The 20,089-nt window shown below is 43.2% G+C and overlaps 1 protein-coding gene across 2 annotated transcripts; it reads right to left on the reverse strand.

Moving 5' to 3' along the window:
• Window positions 1–9,644: 9,644 nt before the first annotated feature.
• Window positions 9,645–16,503, reverse strand: LOC128941433 (ATP synthase subunit alpha, mitochondrial-like). Of its 2 annotated transcripts, none has more exons than XM_054283197.1 (12): window positions 16,444–16,503; window positions 15,285–15,363; window positions 14,044–14,213; window positions 13,169–13,276; window positions 12,859–13,025; window positions 12,566–12,714; window positions 11,743–11,894; window positions 11,388–11,612; window positions 11,172–11,279; window positions 10,483–10,627; window positions 10,106–10,256; window positions 9,645–9,726 (listed from the first exon to the last, which is right to left on the reverse strand). In XM_054283197.1, exons 1-12 carry the CDS (start codon window positions 16,501–16,503, stop codon window positions 9,645–9,647), a joined length of 1,596 nt encoding a protein of 531 aa, XP_054139172.1. The 2 variants fall into 2 exon arrangements, with proteins under 2 accessions (XP_054139172.1, XP_054139171.1); XM_054283196.1 differs by having other exon boundaries at window positions 13,103–13,276.
• Window positions 16,504–20,089: the final 3,586 nt, after the last annotated feature.

The raw sequence follows: 20,089 nt of genomic DNA on the forward strand, positions 1-20,089 counted from the left end.
GCCTTACCTTTTCAGCTGCCAGACCACTTTTCCCAGGCAAAACTCAGTCACTCATTTTTTCACCAGAATGCTGCTGTACTCGCCCATGCCTTTGACTTAACCACACGCCAAGCTGCCGGTATCATGGCTGTGTGCCCAGAGTGCCAAAAACACTCCTTCCCCTCCATTGCAGGAGGTGTTAACCCTAGAGGACTCGAAAGCCTTTAAATTTGGCAAACAGATGTTACTCATTTTCCCGAGTTTGGCCGACTTAAGTACATTTATTCCTCTATTGACACCTTTTCAGGTGCTTTGTTTGCATCCTGTCATACAGGGGAATCAGCAAAAGACGTTTTCCATCACTTTACGAGTGCCTTTGCAGTTCTGGGAATCCTCTCACAAATCAAAACTGATACTGGCCCAGCATATATTTCCCAGAGGGTTGCAAATTTCCTTGCCCTCTGGGGGGTGACACACAAAATGGAGATTCCTCATTCCTCAATGGGCCAAGCCATAATTGAAAGGGCCCATGCTTCACTGAAGCGTCTTTTGTTACAAAAGAAAGGGGGAATGATGAATGCTACTCTGGCAAAGAGATTACAGAAGGCATTGTATGTTTTTAACTTTTTTAATTGTTCCCTCATGGATCCTAACCTTCCAATTGTAAGACATTTTGGCAATAACTCTCAGTTAGAAGTCAAACAGAAAGCCCCAGTCCTTATTAAGGACCCAGAAACAGGTAAAATCATGGGACCTTATCCCCTTGTCACATGGGGAAGAGGTTTTGCTTGTATCTCCACAGAAAACGGCCCGAGGTGGATCCCAGCCAAGAACATGAGACTTTTCAGAGAATTCTTGCATACCCCTCCTGAGGATCCTGATCACCCTGGCACTTCCCCCTGGTTTTGCCCACTTCACCCCCAGCTTTGCCTTCTCAGACAGCTGAGTCCAGATCCACCGAGAGATCGCAACCACCCTAACCAGCTTCTACCTGACCCGAGGGGACTCATTGACTTTTCACCACTTCGCAAATGTCGTGGTTTGACCGGAAATGGGACATCTGGGATATTTTGTTTTGCTGTGATTACCAATGGGTAATTGGAATTTAAGATGGGCACTTAGTTTGACCAGTGGGACATTTGGATCCGCCTCTTGAGACTACGAACCCAAGGGGTTAAAAGCAGGGCTCTTGGCCTTCGGAGTTCTCTTGGGATCTCCGGCGTGAAGAAGTCTCTCCCCCGGCCCAGTTGCTGGCTGGGCTGGGGGAGGGGAAAGCCACGTGGCCCATTTACGGTAGGCCCGGGTTCGGAGGAAGGGTGGCAGACCCTTGAGCGACCTGTTTATTCCCCCCCCAGAGAATGCAACCCGTGCTCGAACTCTATATCTTGAAACTTGATATCATGTGCCGGCAGGCAGCACGGCTGGGAGGAGAAAGGGGGGGGCAGCGGGCAGTCCGGCCGCCTGGGAGAGCTTTTAACCCTTCGGGGAATGAAGGCTTCGCAGAACATTGCCTTTCCTGGGAAAGGGACAGGAGTGGAAGATGAAGGAAGAAAATCAGGCCAGTAAGGAGGGTCTGGCAAAGGGAGAAGAGAGATGTTGAAGGAATGGAGGAAGATGGAGTGGCAGTTTTTGCTGGACTCTTTTTTGTTGTATATCCATGGACTCTCCTGGTGATGCAGAGGCTGTATTGCAGGGGGAAGCGGAGGCTCGGCGTCAAGAGAGTTTGGTTTTGAGACCCCTCGGCCCCAGGGGGTATAGAAGACATGGGGGGGACAGAGGTCCCAGGATTGTGACTGTACTCTGCTTGGAACGAGACGAGGCATTCTTAAAAGGCCCTGAAGGCAGGCCCCTGCCCCATCCCATGCCAGGTGGTGAGAGCACCTCGGCATGGAAAGGAGATGTCACGAGATAGCAAGATACCGGGCGGATTGCTGATTGTGACAAGAAGTCCATGGCACAAGGAAGGACTCCGTCTATCCCTTATGAGCTGAAGATTTGATTTTTTTTTCCAAAGGGTGGTGCCAGACCGAGTGTGGATAATTTTTTGGGAAATGTAAATGTGTTTGGGAATTTGGTGGGAGGAGGATAAGGAAGTGTTTCTGTGTAGTTTTCATTCTCCTTGTTTTTTTTTCCTTGTGTGTGTGTAGGTTAGTAATTGTGTGTGTAGTTTAGTTAATAAACTTCTCTTTATGTTTAAGTTGGAGCCTGCTTTGCTTATTTCCTGGCCACATCTCACAGCAGATATCAGGTAAAAGGTATATTTATGGGGGCCCTGGCTTTGCCAGGCCTAAACCATAACAGCAAGCTGCAGGGTCAACTCATTCCAGAGACAGCAGAAGCTCTAACATAAGAACAAGTTTCTCTCCAAGAAAAACGGCAGAGACGGAGTGAAAGGAGGCTTGGACTTACATGTGAAAATAACCCTATTCCTTGCTTTATTTGCAGAGACTCTTCCCACCAAGCATGGACTTTGTGTTTGTGTCATAAGTGCCAGAAGAAGCGGCATTGCAAATCAGAATACCGGCATGGTGATTGCCCACAGTGTGATCTTTTGCGCTATTCTTTTGATGATTGTGTAATTTTAAAATTGGTTTGTGAGAAGGGGCATGGCTGGCTTCCGCATCAGTATTTTTGGGAACCGGATCTGCCTTCTCACACTGGTCCTTCTGGTAGGACTCCTTCTCGACGAAGGAGAGGTGGTCACAATGCCACCCCTTCCAGAAGGTAATGTGTGGTTTACGCTCTCTTAAGCTTTAATTTAAATCTACATTGTGCCTATCTATGACTTCCCCAGGTGATCCTTTCCAGACTTGCCTAGGAGCCATGCCTTTAGGAAAAAGTGAATGGGATGCTGTCATAGTTGAGACGATCATGGCTGAGACAGAGACAATACAAAAAAACACACTCCATTTTCAGAAGGCTTCAAACCTGGTTTTATTATAGCATGCATGCTTTTTATACATTCTTTAAAAACTCCTAAGTTTACACTTTACTCATTGGTCAGAAGAGACAAACAAAGTGTTTATTGGAATAGAGAGCTGCAGGTTTTTCTTATTTATCCTTCTCTCTTTCTTGGTTTCTATGTCAACCACCTTGGTAGGAAATTCTTTCAGGGGTAAACATGGATCCTCTTATCAGACTTCTCTCTGGCTCACAGAAGTCGCTGTAAAACCTCTTCCACAGGATGCCTTATACAATGAGACAACGCACAGGGATTGTACCACCCCAGGTCAAATTGAGCCAGTGTGGTGGTGCAATGATAAGTATCGCAAAAAGACGAATAGGCCAGCTAGATGGTATTTTGCTAATGGCAGAGGGTTAGGGGTAAATAAAGTTTCTGAATTTTTTACTCTTTCCCTACCACCTCAAGAATTGGACATTTTTGGATAAACACAGTCTTTTGCGTGTTTCTTTCTAAATCATGCTAGTGGACCCTTTCCTGATAAAAGATTCAGCCTGGATGTTTCAGGCATGGGAATTTATGCCAATGCTTCTGCCTGGTGTAATCATACCCTGCCTCAGCCAATTTTACCTGGAGTGGCTTCTATTGGATTATTAGACAATATATTTTTGATATGTGGAAATAGAGCCTGGAAAGGAATACCAGGAAGGGCTATGGGAGGCCCTACCACTTTTGTGCTATGAATCATGTTTCACTCCTTCCGGGAAAACTTACCATTTTTACACAGATTGATGCGAGGAAAGGGTAGCACACACACATATAGCCCAGATTGCGATAACATCAAATCCTGGAACACTGGAGCCTGAGTGTTTGCCTCAATTATTCCATCTATAGGCACGGCACATGCATTAAAAACCTTAGATAACTTTGGCTGCTGGCTTGCAAAGCAAACTAATGCTACTAGCTCTGCTTTAACAGGCTTATTAACAGATGTTGATAGTGTGAGACATGCTACACTGCAGAATAGAGCTGCAATAGATTTTTTGCTTTTGGTGCATGGACACGGTTGCAAGGATTTTGAAGGCTTATGCGGCATGAACCTTTCTGACAACTCTTGGTCTATTCATGCTTACAGGCTCTTTGAGATAGTGGAACCAAATTAAAAGTAATAGATTATAGCAATTGGCTTGGGCACATACTTGGTTGATCGGGGCTTACTGGCTGGCTTAAACACTTAGCTAAAAAAGGAATTTATATTTTAGCAATATTATTGCTTATGATGATCTGTTTGCCATGTGTCTTGCAATGTGTTCAGAGACTGATCAATCCACAAAGAAAATTTTAATGGTGGAAAAGAAAGGGGGAAATGCAGGAAAACAGCTAGAAAGTCGAGCTGGGAGCACTGTCCAGCTCATGACAGAAGTGGATATGTTAGCATCAGTAGGCTGCAAGCCTTGGCAACAGAAAGCAGAACTTTGAAGAAGGAGTGAAGAAGTTAGCGGTGTGCTTGTTACAATGTACTTAGTAAGCAGAAATTATGTAAGATTTCACATACCTGCGCTAGTCTGTACGAGGCTTTGAATTAAGCAATGTTACCTAGTTACATAAATGTTATAGTTGTGCTATTTTTAGTTACAGCTGAAAAGGTATATAAGCTCAGCTTTCCAAATCAATAAATGGCTTCATGTGTGCAAACCATGGAGTCCACATCTCTTTCGTCAATTGCCGTCAGCGCACTGCTGCAGATGGGTGAGATCAGGGGGAACACAATGTACCAGCATTGGCATGCCATGGGAGAAACTGACTAGTGATAGCTGAACTCAATTAACCAACACAGTTTCCCAAAGGAAATGCAGAGCAGAGGATGAGCAACACAGCCAGCAGCTGCACGGCCATGCCCATACAACCTGCAGTGCTTTCCCCAGCTCGCTTGGCATGGGGTTGCCAGATTATTTTTGAAAGGTTTCATAGAATTGCAGAATTGTTTAGGTTGGAAAAGTCCTCCAAGATCATTGAGTCCAACCATTAACCCAGCACAGCCAAGCCCACCACTAAACCATGTCAAGTGCCACATCTACACATCTTTTAAATCCCTCCAGGGATGGTGACTCCACCACTTCCCTGGGCAGGCTGTTCCAACGCCTGACCACCTATTCAGTGAAGAAATTTATCTAATATCTACTCTAAACCTTCCCTGGTGCACCTGGAGGCCATTTCCTCTTGTCCTGTCACTTGTTACTTAGGAGAAGGGACCAACTCCCACCTCGCTACAACCTCCTTTCAGGTGGTTGTAGAGCACAAAAAGGTGCCCCTGAGCCTCCTTTGCTCCAGGCTAAACACCCCCAGCTCCCTCAGGTACTTCTTATAAGACACAAAACCGTCCTTCACAATACAGATCCTGCTCTTACTCATGGCTTATTATGGGCTGCTGACCAAGAGAAGAGGTCAGGTAAACAACCTCTAAACAGTGCTAAAAGATGAAAGCAGCTGAGATAGGACACTGCTGGAAAGCCTGAGTCACACTTGCTGTCCACTTTAACATGTGGATAGATAAAACAGTAAAGTAATCTAAAAAATAAAGCATTTTCCACTTACTGGAAAAAATCTGCTTAATTGTAACCTGAGGCTAATTTAAACCAGACTAACCCTGTCCACACTCCCAAGAAGGTACAAGCCATCAATACGAATCCACACCATCATGGCCTAAAGGGCTTACAACAGCTGACTTCCCATGGCCTGCCTACTCTACTGTCCTGGTTTAGGGCAAATTTGGTACAGAATCTCCAAAGGAGGGCCCCTCCAGAAAGCAAACCCACACAGCTCCTCCCCCCAACTGGTTCGGGAAGAATTCCTCAGAGAGAAGTGGAAAGAACCTGTTTATTTACCAGGCACAGCACCCCCCAGCACACAAAATTAACAATACCAGATGACACCGCTCTGAGAAAGATGACAAAATCAGAAAGCCTCTTTCGGGGGTGGTTGCTCTGTTCTCAGTCCCTCCGGCGCTGGGGCAGCTGCTGCAGGCCAAACAGTGCAAACCCTCGGTGTTCCCAGGTCCCAGTCCAGAGCAGGTTCGAGATGGTCGAAGAAAAAGGAGAGGAGAAACAGTCCAGGAAGAAATTTGGACTGTTTAGCTAGAACTAGCTAATAAGCAGAAGCAAAAGCAAGCAGAAGCGAGAGCAGAGAGAGAGCGAGCAAAGCAGAAAGCCAAAAGAAAAAGCGAAAACAGCCCTATGTACTGCCTGTCTCTGTGTCCCTGATAAGAGAAACCCAAACAAAACTTTCACTCTTCAGAGACAGTCTTAAAGGCACAGAACATATGAATGGGGATACAAGCATCATAATGTCACGCCAAGACATCTACCATGCCAGCTGTCCCCAGAAAGATGTCTGACACTCTTGGGCTAAAAATAAGTTCTTTTGTTTCCTGTACTGCAGAGCTCACACTCCAAACACTCAGGCCATTAACAGATTGTCCTGGTTCAGGGCAAATTTTGGAGAGAACCCCCAAAGGGGCTCCTCTAGAAAGGAGATTTAATTGGCCCCTCCCCCCCAACCGGTCCAGGAGAAAAATACCTCCTTGGAGAAAAGTGGAAAAAACTGTTTATTAAACAATAAAACCCCTTGCTGCTCCAAAAGAGATGACAAACTCAGAAAGTCCCCTCCCTGGGTTGCAGCTCGGCTCACTCAGTCTCTTATCAGTCCCTCCGGTGCTGGAAATGCTGTGGCCCAGGCCTGGCCCAGTGGGCCACAGATGCGAGCTGTTGGTGCTCTTCTGGGTGTTCATTCCAGAGCAGGTTTAAACAGGTCCAAAGAAAAGGAAAAAAACACCCACAGTCCAGGGAACTTCTTTGCCTCAGCTAGCTAAAACTAACTAAAAGCAAAGGAGAGCTCTGTCCCACTGTCTGTTCATCCGCAGACAACAGTCCAGGAGCACAAATGTAGAGGAGTGAATGCAGTGTCTGAAAACAAACTGTGTGCTGCTTCTCTCCCCCCTTCACTCTGTGGAGAAAGTCTTAAAGGTGCAAAACTTATTATTCAGCATAAACAGAACAAGATGATTGGGGATAAAAGCATCATATAGTCAACCTAGGACACAGATGCTGCATGCCAGGTGCCTGTCACCCTGTTTTCTTAAGATTTTCTAAGCCTTCTGATGTTGACATTCTTGTAGTGAACTTTCTCACACACTTTCTGTAAATATCTCATTGTTTTGCATTCCTTTAGGGAGGAGGAGAGAGTTGATGGACTGTTGGTTTGACCAGTGTCATTGGAGAGGTGGCACTGTCACCCTCCAATCCGCTGTCACTTTTGGAAAACTATAAATGTTGGAGTCAGAAAATAAACTTCCCTTTTTTCCTTCACCTTGAGAACAGTGGTGTGTGCTTGTGTTCTTTCATGTCTTATAGTGACAGGTGCCCACTAAGCTGCTATATCACTCCCTTTCTTAATGGGACGGGAGAGAATAAGATGGAGAACAACCAGTGAGTGAGATAAGGCAGTTTTATTACAGTGAAAGGAAAGAAATAAGCAAGAGTCTGCACACACATGAGCTAAAGGAAAGAAAAGTCAATCTCTACTTCCCATCAGCAGTGATGTTCAGACACTTCCTGGGAAGCAGGGCTTCAGTATGTGTAATGATTCCTCTGAAAGGAAAACTGAAGAATCATGAATGCCCTTCTTTCCTTTTCTCTCCCTTTAGCTTTATACATCTGAGCTGACATCATATGGTATTGATGCCTTAAGATTTTAGGTTTTCTATTTTTCATATATTTGTAATTCTGCAATTCTTTAGTGTATAACTCTAAACTCCATATACAGTTAGCTACTGTTTTCCCATTTTGGTCAGACAAAACAATTTCTCGCTAGGCCTGAGAATCAAGGACACCTTACTGTCTCAGGCCCCAAGAAACATAAACAAAAGTGAGTTGAAGGGAGAGCAAACTTAGGGTAAATTACTTCATTACTGGAAGCTGTAATTGGAAGATTAACCCCCTATATGTAAATGGACCAAACTTATAAAAGTATGAAAACCTGTGACCCGTCATCTATTTTTTGGGTGTAGCCCCTGGGGGAGGCTTCATCTGCCCAAAATGTACCTGAAGGCCCTCCAATAAAACCGCTTTTTAGTCCCTTAATTTTGTCTGGCTTCTGTTTTTAGGTAGTCCCAAAAGGCATCAGTATGGAATATCCTTTTGGCTAATTTGGGGCAGCTGGCATGATTGTGTCCCCTCCCAAGATCTTGCCCACTCCCATCCCTGTGATGGGGGAAGGAATGTCAGAGGGACAGCACTGCTCAGCAGTAGCCAAAACACTGGCCTGTTACCAACACCCTTCCAGCTACTAATGCAAAGCACAGCACTGTGAGGGCTGTGTGTCACAGTGGGCACAAGGGTTGCAGGATGAAGAGAGAGACGAGAATGTTGAATCCATGTTCAGAAGGCTTGATTTATTATTTTATGATATATATATTACATTATAACTATACTAAAAAGAAATAGAAGGAAGGTTCTCAGAAGGCTAGCTAAGCTAAGAATAGAAAAGGAATGAATAACAAAGGGCTGTGTCTCAGCAGAGAGTGAGACCCAGCTCTGCCGTGAGTGGTCAGTAAATCCAAACATCCACCCGAGACCAATCACGGATCCACCTGTTGCATTCCACAGCAGCAGATAACCATTGTTTACATTTTGTTGCTGAGGCCTCAGCTTCTCAGAAGGGGGAAAAATCCTTAAGAAAGGATTTTTATGAAAAGATGTCAGTGACAGCTGTGAACTTTACCTCAGTCAGACCCAGTACAACAGAGCAGATTGTTAGCCTGGAACTGAGTGAGAATGCTTCTAGCAGCTTATAACACAGCAGGTTCAAACTGGGAGGCAAGATGCTCCTGTGAAGGAAGTTAACTGGGAACAAAGTGAACAGCCTCAAGAGCAGTCTTGATCACAGGTAACTGCAGCACAAAAGCTCACCAAGGATTAAGGACCAAGCTCCAATGTACCAGGTGAAGTTGAATACACCATACAAAGTAGAGCAACTTTTAACTTTCCTACATCCCAGATAGGTCTAACACTGGAATCTAATGCCTCACATGGCATGCAGAAGTTGGGAAATTAAAGCAATGTTTTGGTATTATAACCTCCCTCCCGCCCACTAATAATTGCTGACAGTTTACTGACAGAAGTAGAATCAACTACAGTTGTCCTGAGACACAAGGACCTCAGTTCTGAGAGAACCCATCTTGCAAAAGCCAGGCCCCAGGATAGGTTTGACAGCAATGCTAAGAAATACTCTGTAACAGTATCAGGCTGTTAGAGATTCCTGTGAGGTCCAACTAGTTACCACCCATGACAAGACAACATAACTTGTTTCCCCAGCTGAATGCCTTTCTCAGAGATCAGCTGTCTGGCAAAAAGTATGAAAACTGCAAGAGCAATCCTCAGCTGTCACAATGAGAACTGTGGTCATAGCTCCAGAAACTAACCACTACACCTCCTCGTTCATGTAAGGGGAGTTTGATCCAGCTGGGGAGTTAAGATGCCCCCAATTTTTCAGAGTTCTTTTAAGCAAGTACATGTCACAGGGAGTCCTCCACAGTTTTAAAGGTGAAAGCAGCTAGCCAGAAGGCAATCAGAATATACAAGCCTTTTTACATAGGAACTTTTATTGTCATTGAGATCTGTACATTCAAGTTGCACATGCTTTCAAATCTTTGACTGAACTGGAGCACTGGATCACAAGAGCCTGGTCTGTTTGAACAGTTTTATGTTTATGCCTCAAAAGTAGCCAGGAAACTTGTGACTATTTCCTTCAACTTAGCTTCTGTCTGGTCAGAGATCTTCCCTTCAGTCCTGTTGAAAGAGTTTAGTTAAACTTCTGACACAGAAATAGATAGATGGTCAATCCCTAAGACAAAGAAAAAGGCTTCACAGCAAACCTTCCAGTTTCTAACAAAATTAGTAGATGAATTAAAACATTTCTGTTTGATGCATGAATTTGTACTACTAACATAAGACCCTTTCTCCATTTTAAGCATCAACTGGATTTCCTAAGAACTAAAGTCATGAAGATGTGCTCTGGACAACTGGAAGGCTGATTTAATTTCCATTTCTGGTGCGGGCAGCTTAAGGCCTGATATTCTGGGATACACTAAATTAACAGTACAGGGACCATTATCTGCACTCCAGCCATCAAATCAATATCCTTGGGATGAAGCAGGATAAATCATACCTGATTGTGGATAGGAGGGCCTGGTGCTGGCTCAGTACATGAGCTAGGAAAGCACTCTCAAATTTAGTAATTTTGCTGGGCTCCAGCTTGTCCAAGTGACCTCTTACACCAGCATAGATGACTGCAACCTGTTCCTCGATAGCCATGGGAACTGCAGAAAAGAGAGCACTCATGCCACCAGTAACTCTCACATCAGGACACACCAGTACTATGCAGTCCTTCCTTTGAAGATCAACTGCATATATACAACATGGTTCAAGCAAGTCTGCATTGACCATGTGCACAGAATGGACATGGTAAATGCTGCCACAAAGACCAATCTTGTTAGCACAAGAGACTAATGTGAAATGCAGACTTTTTAAGTTCAAGACACTCACCATACTGTCCTTGTTTGAGAAGCTCTGTCAGACGTACACCACGGTTCAGCAGCTGTTGTGTAGCAGCATCCAGATCAGAGCCAAACTGGGCAAAGGCAGCTACTTCACGATACTGAGCCAATTCCAGCTTCATGGTACCTGCCACCTACAACACAAGATACAGATGAGACTGAGTTTGATCACCTTTTAAAGGTATCTAGGAGTTTGCAGGTTATCTTCAGATGACAGTTGTCATAAGACAGCTTTACTTTCTATCCCAGAAAAGTGAATCTCAAGATTCTGACAGATGATTATTTGCATTTCTAAATATCCCACTTTTTAATATAAGCATGCCTCCCTAAAACAGTAACCATTGATATTAAACCTCTAATTCCATATATGGACTAAAAGCACAGGGTTAAGAGAGCATTCTCTATTTCTAGTTAGATCAGTACCCAGCTCAGCATACAGAAACATAACCCTACATCTTTATGCAGATACTATTTTCCTATTTTCCTTTCTCCCCCACCTCATTTAACAAGTAATGAAAATATCAAAGAGATCCCCAAAGTTTGTTCTTTTATAGTTTCATAACACTAAGGAATCCAAAGCTTTATCCCCTCTCTAGTCACAGCTCTTTAGAGTGAAATGGGTTGGAAGGCCTACACACTACTCATCTCTAGCAAGAGAAGCAGTAGTTTCATGCTTACCTGCTTCATAGCCCTGGTCTGAGCAGCAGAGCCTACACGGGACACAGACAGACCAACATTGATGGCTGGACGGATACCTTTGTAGAACAACTCCGTTTCCAAGAAAATCTGTAAGAGAGAGAATTGTTTTATTATCTTGGTCAGAAGCCTGGAAGCCTCCTCAGAGAGCTGGCAGTAAATAACAAAGATGTGCACTGGGATGTGAAGAAGTCCTACCTGTCCATCAGTGATGGAGATGACATTGGTTGGAATGTAAGCAGACACATCACCAGCCTGAGTTTCAATGACAGGCAAGGCGGTCAGAGAGCCGCCTCCAAAGGAGTCATTCATTTTGGCTGCTCTTTCCAGCAGTCGAGAGTGCAGGTAGAACACATCACCTGGGTAGGCTTCACGGCCAGGTGGACGACGCAGCAGCAGAGACATCTGACGATAGGCAACAGCCTGCATGGTATAAAGAAAGCTTTCAGACCTCAGAAGCTCATTTAACATTTTGGATTTCTAAACTCGAGGTGATGTTACAGCTATAAACACCAATGTTAGACTATGAGGCCTATAAACAATGTTTCCTGACCTGCTTGGACAAGTCATCATAGATGATTAACGCATGTTTTCCATTGTCTCTGAAGTATTCACCCATGGAGCAGCCTGAATAGGGAGCCAGATACTGAAGGGGTGCTGCATCAGATGCTGTGGCAGACACCACAATAGTGTACTTCATGGCATCTGTAAAGAATTGGAGAAACACACCACTGAGTATATTACCTCACCATGCCTGTAATCAGCAAATGCAACAAACATGTGAAATAAGTTGCTAAGGCAAGCCCAGGCAGCACCACTAAATTGTTACAGGAAAGCCCACTGTACTAAATTAACATGTTTGTTGCCCTATTACATATGCAGCCTTGGTCAACTGTTCCTGAAAAGATGCTACCATTTAATCCTTTATGTTTGGGCAGTCAAGTCTCTCCACTTAAATTTTTAACTGCCATTCACACTTACATGCATATGAAACACATCAAGTCCATAAAAATACTTGTAGGCCATAGCTTGTCACCAGGCCTGCCAAGAGGAACCTTTCAACTCTGCTAGGGAAAAAAAAAAAAAAAAAAAAAAAAAAAAAAAAAAAAAAAAAAAGTCTGCTGACTTTTCCAGAAAAAACTCAGCAGTTTTGGGACCTCAAAATAGTCTTCTAATGCGATGTAGCAAAAATAGGGGGTTGTTTTCCCCCCAGATACCTAGAAAGATTTCTTGTCCACAAAAGTAGTTCATTCATTTAATCAAAAAAGGAATTCTGTCTATACTTGCAGCTAGGAGAGGTCACAGCAGTATTCAGCATTATAATGAGAACAGGATGTTACTAGTTACTAGGCTCAACCACCTTCAAAAATCTGTACCTGCATCAGTGAGCCTCTTCACCAGCTGAGCAACAGTAGATCTCTTCTGGCCAATTGCAACATAGATACAGTACAGCTTCTTCTTCTCATCTGTCCCATCATTAAAACGTTTCTGGTTGATTATTGTGTCAATTGCAATTGAAGTTTTCCTGGGTAACACAGAGGTTGGTAAGTTAAGCTGCCTGCAGTTCTCCCAACCTCTACACAGTTTTGTATTCAGTTCTGTACATTGGTGCACACTGCACTCAAATCTCTCTTAAAGGAAACTTTTTTAGCTTGGCCATTTAACTTACCCGGTCTGCCTGTCACCAATTATCAGTTCACGCTGGCCACGACCAATTGGCACCAAGCTGTCTACAGCCTTAATCCCAGTCTGCATAGGTTCACGCACAGAGATTCTGGGAATTATCCCAGGGGCCTTTAAGCCAACTCTCCTACGCATCTTAGATGCAACAGAACCCTTAAAAAGAAGAAAAACTGTTGCAGTCTGTATCACATAGATACAAGCAGAGGTAGTAAGCACCTAGTTACACTTACCTTCCCATCAATTGGATTACCCAGGGCATCTACAACACGGCCCAGCAGCTCTTCCCCAACTGGAACATCCACAATGGCACCAGTCCTCTTCACAACATCCCCCTCCTTGATCAGTCTGTCATTACCAAACACAACAACACCAACGTTGTCGGGCTCCAAATTCAAGGACATACCCTAGGACGAAGGTCACATTATCCTGAGAAAACCCATACCAACATCTACAAAAACTATCACAGTTTAATACCAACGTGATCATTCTACAGTGTAGAGTATGCCACATAATCTACCTCAATCTTATTTGTAACAATAGTCAATGTGTTGCTTTTATGAACAATGCATCTATTTCCATATTGGTTAGAGAACCTGCCTGCCTAAGCCTTCAACTTACCACATAATTATACTGCAGCAGTCTAGCATTGTCATTTATCTCTCTAAAAAGAACAGAAAGGATAAGCAGGATTCAAATACAACATTTATCTCTTGCCTAGGAATTGTATGAGGGAAAAATGCTAGCTTATTTCTCTGGCCAAGACGAGTTAGGTTATAAAACTTATAAGAGCTGTTGCAGTACTCTCAGAATAGTCAGACAGCTTTTATATTCTAATATAAAACAAGGCTTTTATTCAACAGTAAACAAAAAAGCCAGCATGAAACAAAAGAAAACAAAATCCAATAGAAGATTAGTTCTTCTACTTCCTAGATAAAGACACACAAAATTTAAGTGTTAGCCAAGAACCAGATGCTGAAAGCAAAGTGTTATGAATTCAAAGAATATTTGCTTTTTGTAGCATTACATTAGTTACTACTTATTAAAGGTGAAATTAAGTTTGCAAGAGGTTCACATGGGTACCTCCAAGAACAGTCTCATTCTCCTTTTAAAGTCCTTATTTTTTAAAAAAATATATTTCTAGGCTAAACAAACTGCTTTAGTGAAAGCTTACCTTCAATCCAGAAGAGAATTCAACCATTTCTTCTGCTTGGACATTTCTTAGGCCATACACACGGGCAATACCATCACCAATTGAGAGCACACGGCCAGTCTCCTCAAGTTCAGCAGAGGTGTCAGCTCCCAAAATACGTTCCTCAAGAATAGAGGATACCTCAGCAGTACCTGGAAAGAGACATTTCACACCTGACTTAGCACATTAAGGCAAGATATGAATTCAGTAAGCCTGTCTTGAATTCACAGGCCAAGGTGCTCTCTCTAGTATATCACGAAGTCTAGCAAGCAACATGCTAGATGCATAAGATAAATAACAGCTTCTGTATTCCCAGCTAAGAAAAGCAGCTTCAACACATCATTACATGACAGCTCCAATTAAAACACTGATGACTGTTTAGTTACCAGTTTCCTTCATGCCTTACACTATTAACAATCTCTTGCTCTAAAAAGAAATTAAATAATTAGTCAGAGGCTAAGAACAGACATTGTCACTCCACTTGCAGAGAGGCTACTTAAACTGGAGGCATCAAACACCCTGTGATCTGCAATCCAAGATCCAAATATATTTAAAGGAACTTGATACATTTAAGAAGCAAATTGTTCAATATAAGCTGTAAAAATGTATTCCCCATATTCCTCAAACTTGTTTGGCAGTGTACCTCCAACAACTCTTTATTTCCCCAGCCAGGAAACAGTAAATAAAATTGTGAAATTTTTATTTCCTAATACATTTAATAACCCCAAGCCACTTTGAAAATTGTATATGAACCACTATCAAAAACACAGCTGTGCAAGGCCACTGTTTTCTCTAAACACCAAAATGCTGGCAGTAAAAAGCTATGCTAAAGGATAAAACACTAGCAGGTCTGGGAGTCATCTGTTCCTTCATACTTTTACAAACAAGACAGAAAAGTAGAACTTGAGGCTTTTTATTTTCCCAAATAATTCTGCAAGAGTTCTGAATATCAGAATAAAATAATTCTGAATGGAATCCTCACAAAGCAGGCAAACTGTGTAAACGGACATGTGACATCTCCTTGGTTTGGGCATAATCTAAAGAGTTATTAAAGTGAAGTCTGCTGGACGTGACTATGCAAAAGTTCAGTTAAATACTGTCAGTACATAAATGTCCTCAAGCATTCTGTCAACTGATACATGCACCATATTCAAATTTCCTTTTAGTCTGATAGACCAAGTTCTTAAACCACACTGTTATATGAAGACCTTCCTCAGACTCACCAGTTTTCTGAAAGCATGTTTTGGAGGCACGGAGGTTTCTTGTAGCAACAAACGCTGCACCCAGGGTGTTTCTGGGAATCTAAAACAAGTAATTGTTTCAGTAACAGTAAAATTTCCTCATTCATTAAAAAAAAAAAAAAAGGTTGAAAGATAATACTGTGACATTTTTGATCATGAGCTTATAAATTTAATGTCTCTCAGTTTTGAGTTTAGCTCCACAGCACTCCAATCACAAGTTTTAATTATGGAACCAAATCCAGCACTTCTAAGCAAGGACAGCTGGTAAAAGAGATTGCTCTAAGTTATTTGCCGCATTTTTCTGCATTGCACTGCTGTCACCACCAAAGTACCACAGCAGATCCCAAAGCAACACCTCCTCTCGCTTGCCAACTTTGTGCTGAACACCAAATGCTTGGGGCAGAAAGAAATCACCACAACCCTCACGGTTCTCCACAAGAGAGAAATAATACTGTGTCTTCTAAGGGTTGGCCTTCCTAAAAAAAAAAAATTTATCGGCAGAATTGCTGGTATGGCTAGAACATAGACGAGAGCAAAAATAACGACCAAAAAACCAAAACAAATCTGTGATAACAAATGCAATAAAATGTTATTATCTTATGTCCTAAGTAAAGCTCCCAGTGTCGCTCCAGGCACCGTTAATGCTACTCCTCTGAACGCCTGGGCAGGCGTCTCCTCCGTTCACCTTCTCAAGGGACACCAGCGGGAACAGGTCGGGACAGATCTTCACATCCTCACTCTTCCCTACCAACACGGGGGTGGGGGGGGGGGGGAACCCACTACCTGGCAAAGTTTGGCAGTGCAAATCCCTCACCTTGATTGGGATCGGGCAGCTTTCAGACATCAACCTGAACCCCAACAGCACCAAGCGACATCACCGGGGAAGGACAGGCCGTCCCCTAGACACCCCCCCCGGCCCCCCCTCCCCCGCCTCCACCTCCCAAGCAAGGGCACCCTCGCTCTCTCAGCAGTAGGTCTGGCCCCGCTGACACCCAGCTCTAAGGCGAATCCCCCATCCCAAACTCCCGAGAGCGGGAGGCCGCAACCTCTCAAATTCACCGCTGCCTCCAAGATGGCGGCGGCGGCGGCCGCCTCCCACCCACCACCTTCGTTCACTGCAGGGAGGGGAGAATGCGCTCACCAGGCCGGCCTGCCGAGGAAGGGAGCGGGCAAGAGAGGCAGCCACGCTGGTGGAGAACATGACGACAGCAGCAACAACTCCTTCAGGCAAGACCGAAACAGACAGAAGACAACACACAAGCAACCACTACCAGCCCAAAATGGCGGTAGCTCGCTCCGCCTCTTATTACGACGATCCCCGCCCAGGAGGCGGAGCGGGGCGAGGCCGGGAATTGCTTCCCCCGCCGGTCTTCTCAAGTGTCCCGGCGTCTTTTACCTTTTGCGCCTCTAAGCGATGGGGGAACAGATGCATACTTTTATATATATATGTGCCCTTGAAATGTCCCTCGGCGGGCGGAAAAGGCGGAGAGTGGCGGCAGGGCAGGGCAGGGGGTAGTTGGGGCAGTGACCTCACCACTCCTTTATGCGAGCTGTGAGTGCTTGCACTCCTGACCGCCCGTCTCAATGTAGCAGCTGCGTAGTAGAAGAAAAATGTGGTAGAGAAGCGCTGGCATCTCGCCTAGGCTCTGTGTGAAAAACGCCAATCACTTGTTTTTAAATTTTTAAAAGTTTAATAGTAATAAAATGGTTATAAAAATAGCAATATAATTAGAGTAATAAAAATTTTGACAATTAGGATTAGGACAATATGAGACAATAAAAACAAAGAGTTACGGACAGTCCGGGTACCTTTTTCTGGGCAAAATAAGTCCGAAAAAGAACACACGTTAACAGAGGATTAACCCTTAAAAGCAATAGCCCATTGCATATTCATACATCTCAGACATGATGCATAACTTCCATTCAAGCAAAGGATTCTGTCTGGTCAGTGTCAACTTCTTCCTCTGAATCCTGATGTCGCCTTCAGGGCTGAGCAAGGCGGCAAGAAGTTTCTTCTGATAATGGAGCAATAAATTGTATTTCTCTGAAACATTAAGGTGTCCCGTGGCTGCTATCTGGTGCGAGTACCTCATTCCTGTCTTTAAAAAAATATCCCACATACATAGTTTCTATTTTAACTACAAAAATTAGATTTTAACTACAAAACTACATTTACAATACTAGTAAAATGTTAATACAGCTCTACCAATCCATACAACATAATACATATAGTAAATATCTGCATAGAGCCATATAATATGCCGTTTTCACAATCCTCCCTCTTTATAATTATTTTGGCTTGAGCAGTATTCATAGTTTTCTAGCCTTCATTAGTCGCTCATTTTCTTCACAAATCAATCTCGCTTCTCTGAAGGGGTCTTCTATATTATTTTGTTTCTTTAACACCATAATCCTTTGCACCATGTTTGTCATAGCCAACTTTTGATCCATGGTCACTAATTGCATACCTTGGACTACACTGGTGATGAGCCGAATGAAATGGGATCAAACAAGGAAGAAATATTAGACCAACTGTAGTGCATAAAAGGAAGAAGACTAACTTTTTCCACCATTCTATCCCAAACACGTTATCCCACCAGCTAGTATTTAGCACTGATTCCCACTTTTGAACCAGTACATGGGCGATTTTTCTGATATCATTGACTATATCCAAGACGGCATCCCCATTGTCATCTATTTTTAAACAACAATCTGATGTACTGAATTTTCTACAAACACCCCCTTCTTCATCTAATAGATAGTCTAAAGCCAACCTATTCTGATACACGGCCACTCTCATTTGGGTTTGTTGCCTTGTTATTAATTCCATTGCCCGACCAGTTCTGTTTGTTGTTATCTCTACAGCGGCTTGCAGTCTTTTAATACGATTTAGCATTTAAATTGGGGTCCAATTTCCCCAACTCCCATCTTGTGCCCAGGTGACTGGTCCATATGTTTCCAGTATGCATTCAGGGAACCATTCCTCATCTCCCCATTTTTGGAATCCTCCAATCAAATCTCTTTTGTTTCTCTTTAGATCCTCATAAACTGGTATCCCTAACTGATCCCCATCAGGTCCTGGCAAAAGAAAAAATCCTGGCTGTATGATTCCCAGAGTGCAGCATCCTTTCCACTGAGAGGGGAGTTTTGGGTATGCTCTTTTTCCACATATCCAAAATAAGCCATCTGGAGCTTTCCAATAGTCAAACTTTTGCTGATCTATATTCTCCCAAAATTTGGAAATTTCTGGGATGCCAAAGTAAGGATTTTTACCTGTATCATTATATTGAAAAAGTCTGATTTTATTTATGATTTCCTTTTTTTACTTTTTCCTGGGTCCAGTACATGGTTGGTTCTTCTGGGACCCACCATACAGAAGTTCTGTTACTAACCTTGTATCTTTTACAGGGAGTTTTTCCTACTTCATTAATGAACTTTTTCCCAGTGCGCCAGAGACATTCTTCCCCTATGACTATTGAACTCAAAATCCACCCTTCTGGTCAATTTTCTCCACTTATACTTGTTTGGTTCCACTTAAGGATCTCAATTGGGCCTAAGCTGCTGCCTTTCCATGGCCATTCTTCTGACATCAAAGCCCCTCCACAGACCCAACAATTGGTTATGTTAAATTCTCTACTTATTCTTTCCCCTCATTCCACAAACTGGTTTTTACCCATCCTTGAAATATCTATTTCTTTTTCTAATTGCTGTTCAAGTTTCGTTTACAAATCGTCAGTTGAGATTGGCACAGGTTTAGGTGGTTGTACTGGCTTAGTCTTTGTGTTTGTCAATTGCTCTTTTAGTAAATCTTGTGCTTTGTTCCCAATAATGTAGGTGAAACAAATCAATCTCTCCCCTTTTGGGCATTGACTTCCCATCCTGTTGCCACTTGTTCCTAAGTTCTCTGCAATCCAGTACTTTTTCCCATTGTGCATGCAATTACCTAATTTGGATGGGTTATAACAGTGACTGTTGACATGAGTGTGAGAAATAAAAAAGGAACCTCGGTGTCTTTCCATATACAGCTTTTGGTAACACCTGTGGCATGGCCTTGTCGATATCCCAAAAGGGAAAAGACAAAAAATGAGTGACAGAAGAAGGAATAACAGAGGTCCAGTATGGCTTATACTCCCACCTCCCATGCCTATGGGGTTGCAACTCACAGCAGGTGTATATGATCTTCTTGGTGGTGAATATAGAGGCCAATCTGGTCTTGCCCTCTATTTCCTTTTAACTTTCTCTTAGTTAATTTCCAGGCAAAGAGTTTTTGACACTCCTTAACTGTGGTTTCCCACCGTTCCTCAGATATCTCCCATTCAACAGGCCCTAATAATTTCCATCCACAAAACAAAGTTATTATTTCAGTTGCTTTGAATTCTACCTGGATAGGAGATTGATTTGGCACTTGACACTTCCTGCAATGAGAGCATCGGTTATGTGAACTACAATACCAATTCTTCCCACAATTTAAACATTTATATTTAACCCAGCTAGCATGTCTGCTATTTGGGTGAATCAAACAGGGTATTTGATATGGCACTGATGGAAGTTGCAACTCCTCCTCCTCTTTGTATAGGTCACAGGCTAAGGCCAGAATACAAGAGCTCTCTGTCCGAAACAGTCCTGATCCTCCTGTTTGGAGTGGAAATATTCCTCCCCAAGGAGAGTATCGGAGGCGTCTCAAAGCTTGTATAGATGGTACTTGAAACCACTGATATAAGCTCTGTCTTATTTCCCAGTTAGGTGTGATCCTGTGTATGTTTCTTGGATTATTTGGGTCTTCCCAG

The sequence above is a fragment of the Melozone crissalis genome, unplaced genomic scaffold (genome assembly GCF_028551555.1).
Source record: "Melozone crissalis strain CALT ecotype California unplaced genomic scaffold, PUWL_Pcris_2 ptg000035l_1, whole genome shotgun sequence".
NCBI lineage: Eukaryota > Metazoa > Chordata > Aves > Passeriformes > Passerellidae > Melozone > Melozone crissalis.

Coding starts and splice junctions, on each gene's coding strand:
- LOC128941433 (XM_054283196.1), bottom strand. CDS start 16,503: ATGTTCTCCACCAGCGTGGCTGCCTCTCTTGCCCGCTCCCTTCCTCGG. Junction 11,613..11,742: donor ATGATGACTTGTCCAAGCAG/GTCAGGAAACAT, acceptor TATACCATGCAG/GCTGTTGCCTATCGTCAGAT. Junction 10,257..10,482: donor TCTCAAACAAGGACAGTATG/GTGAGTGTCTTG, acceptor TCTTTTCTGCAG/TTCCCATGGCTATCGAGGAA.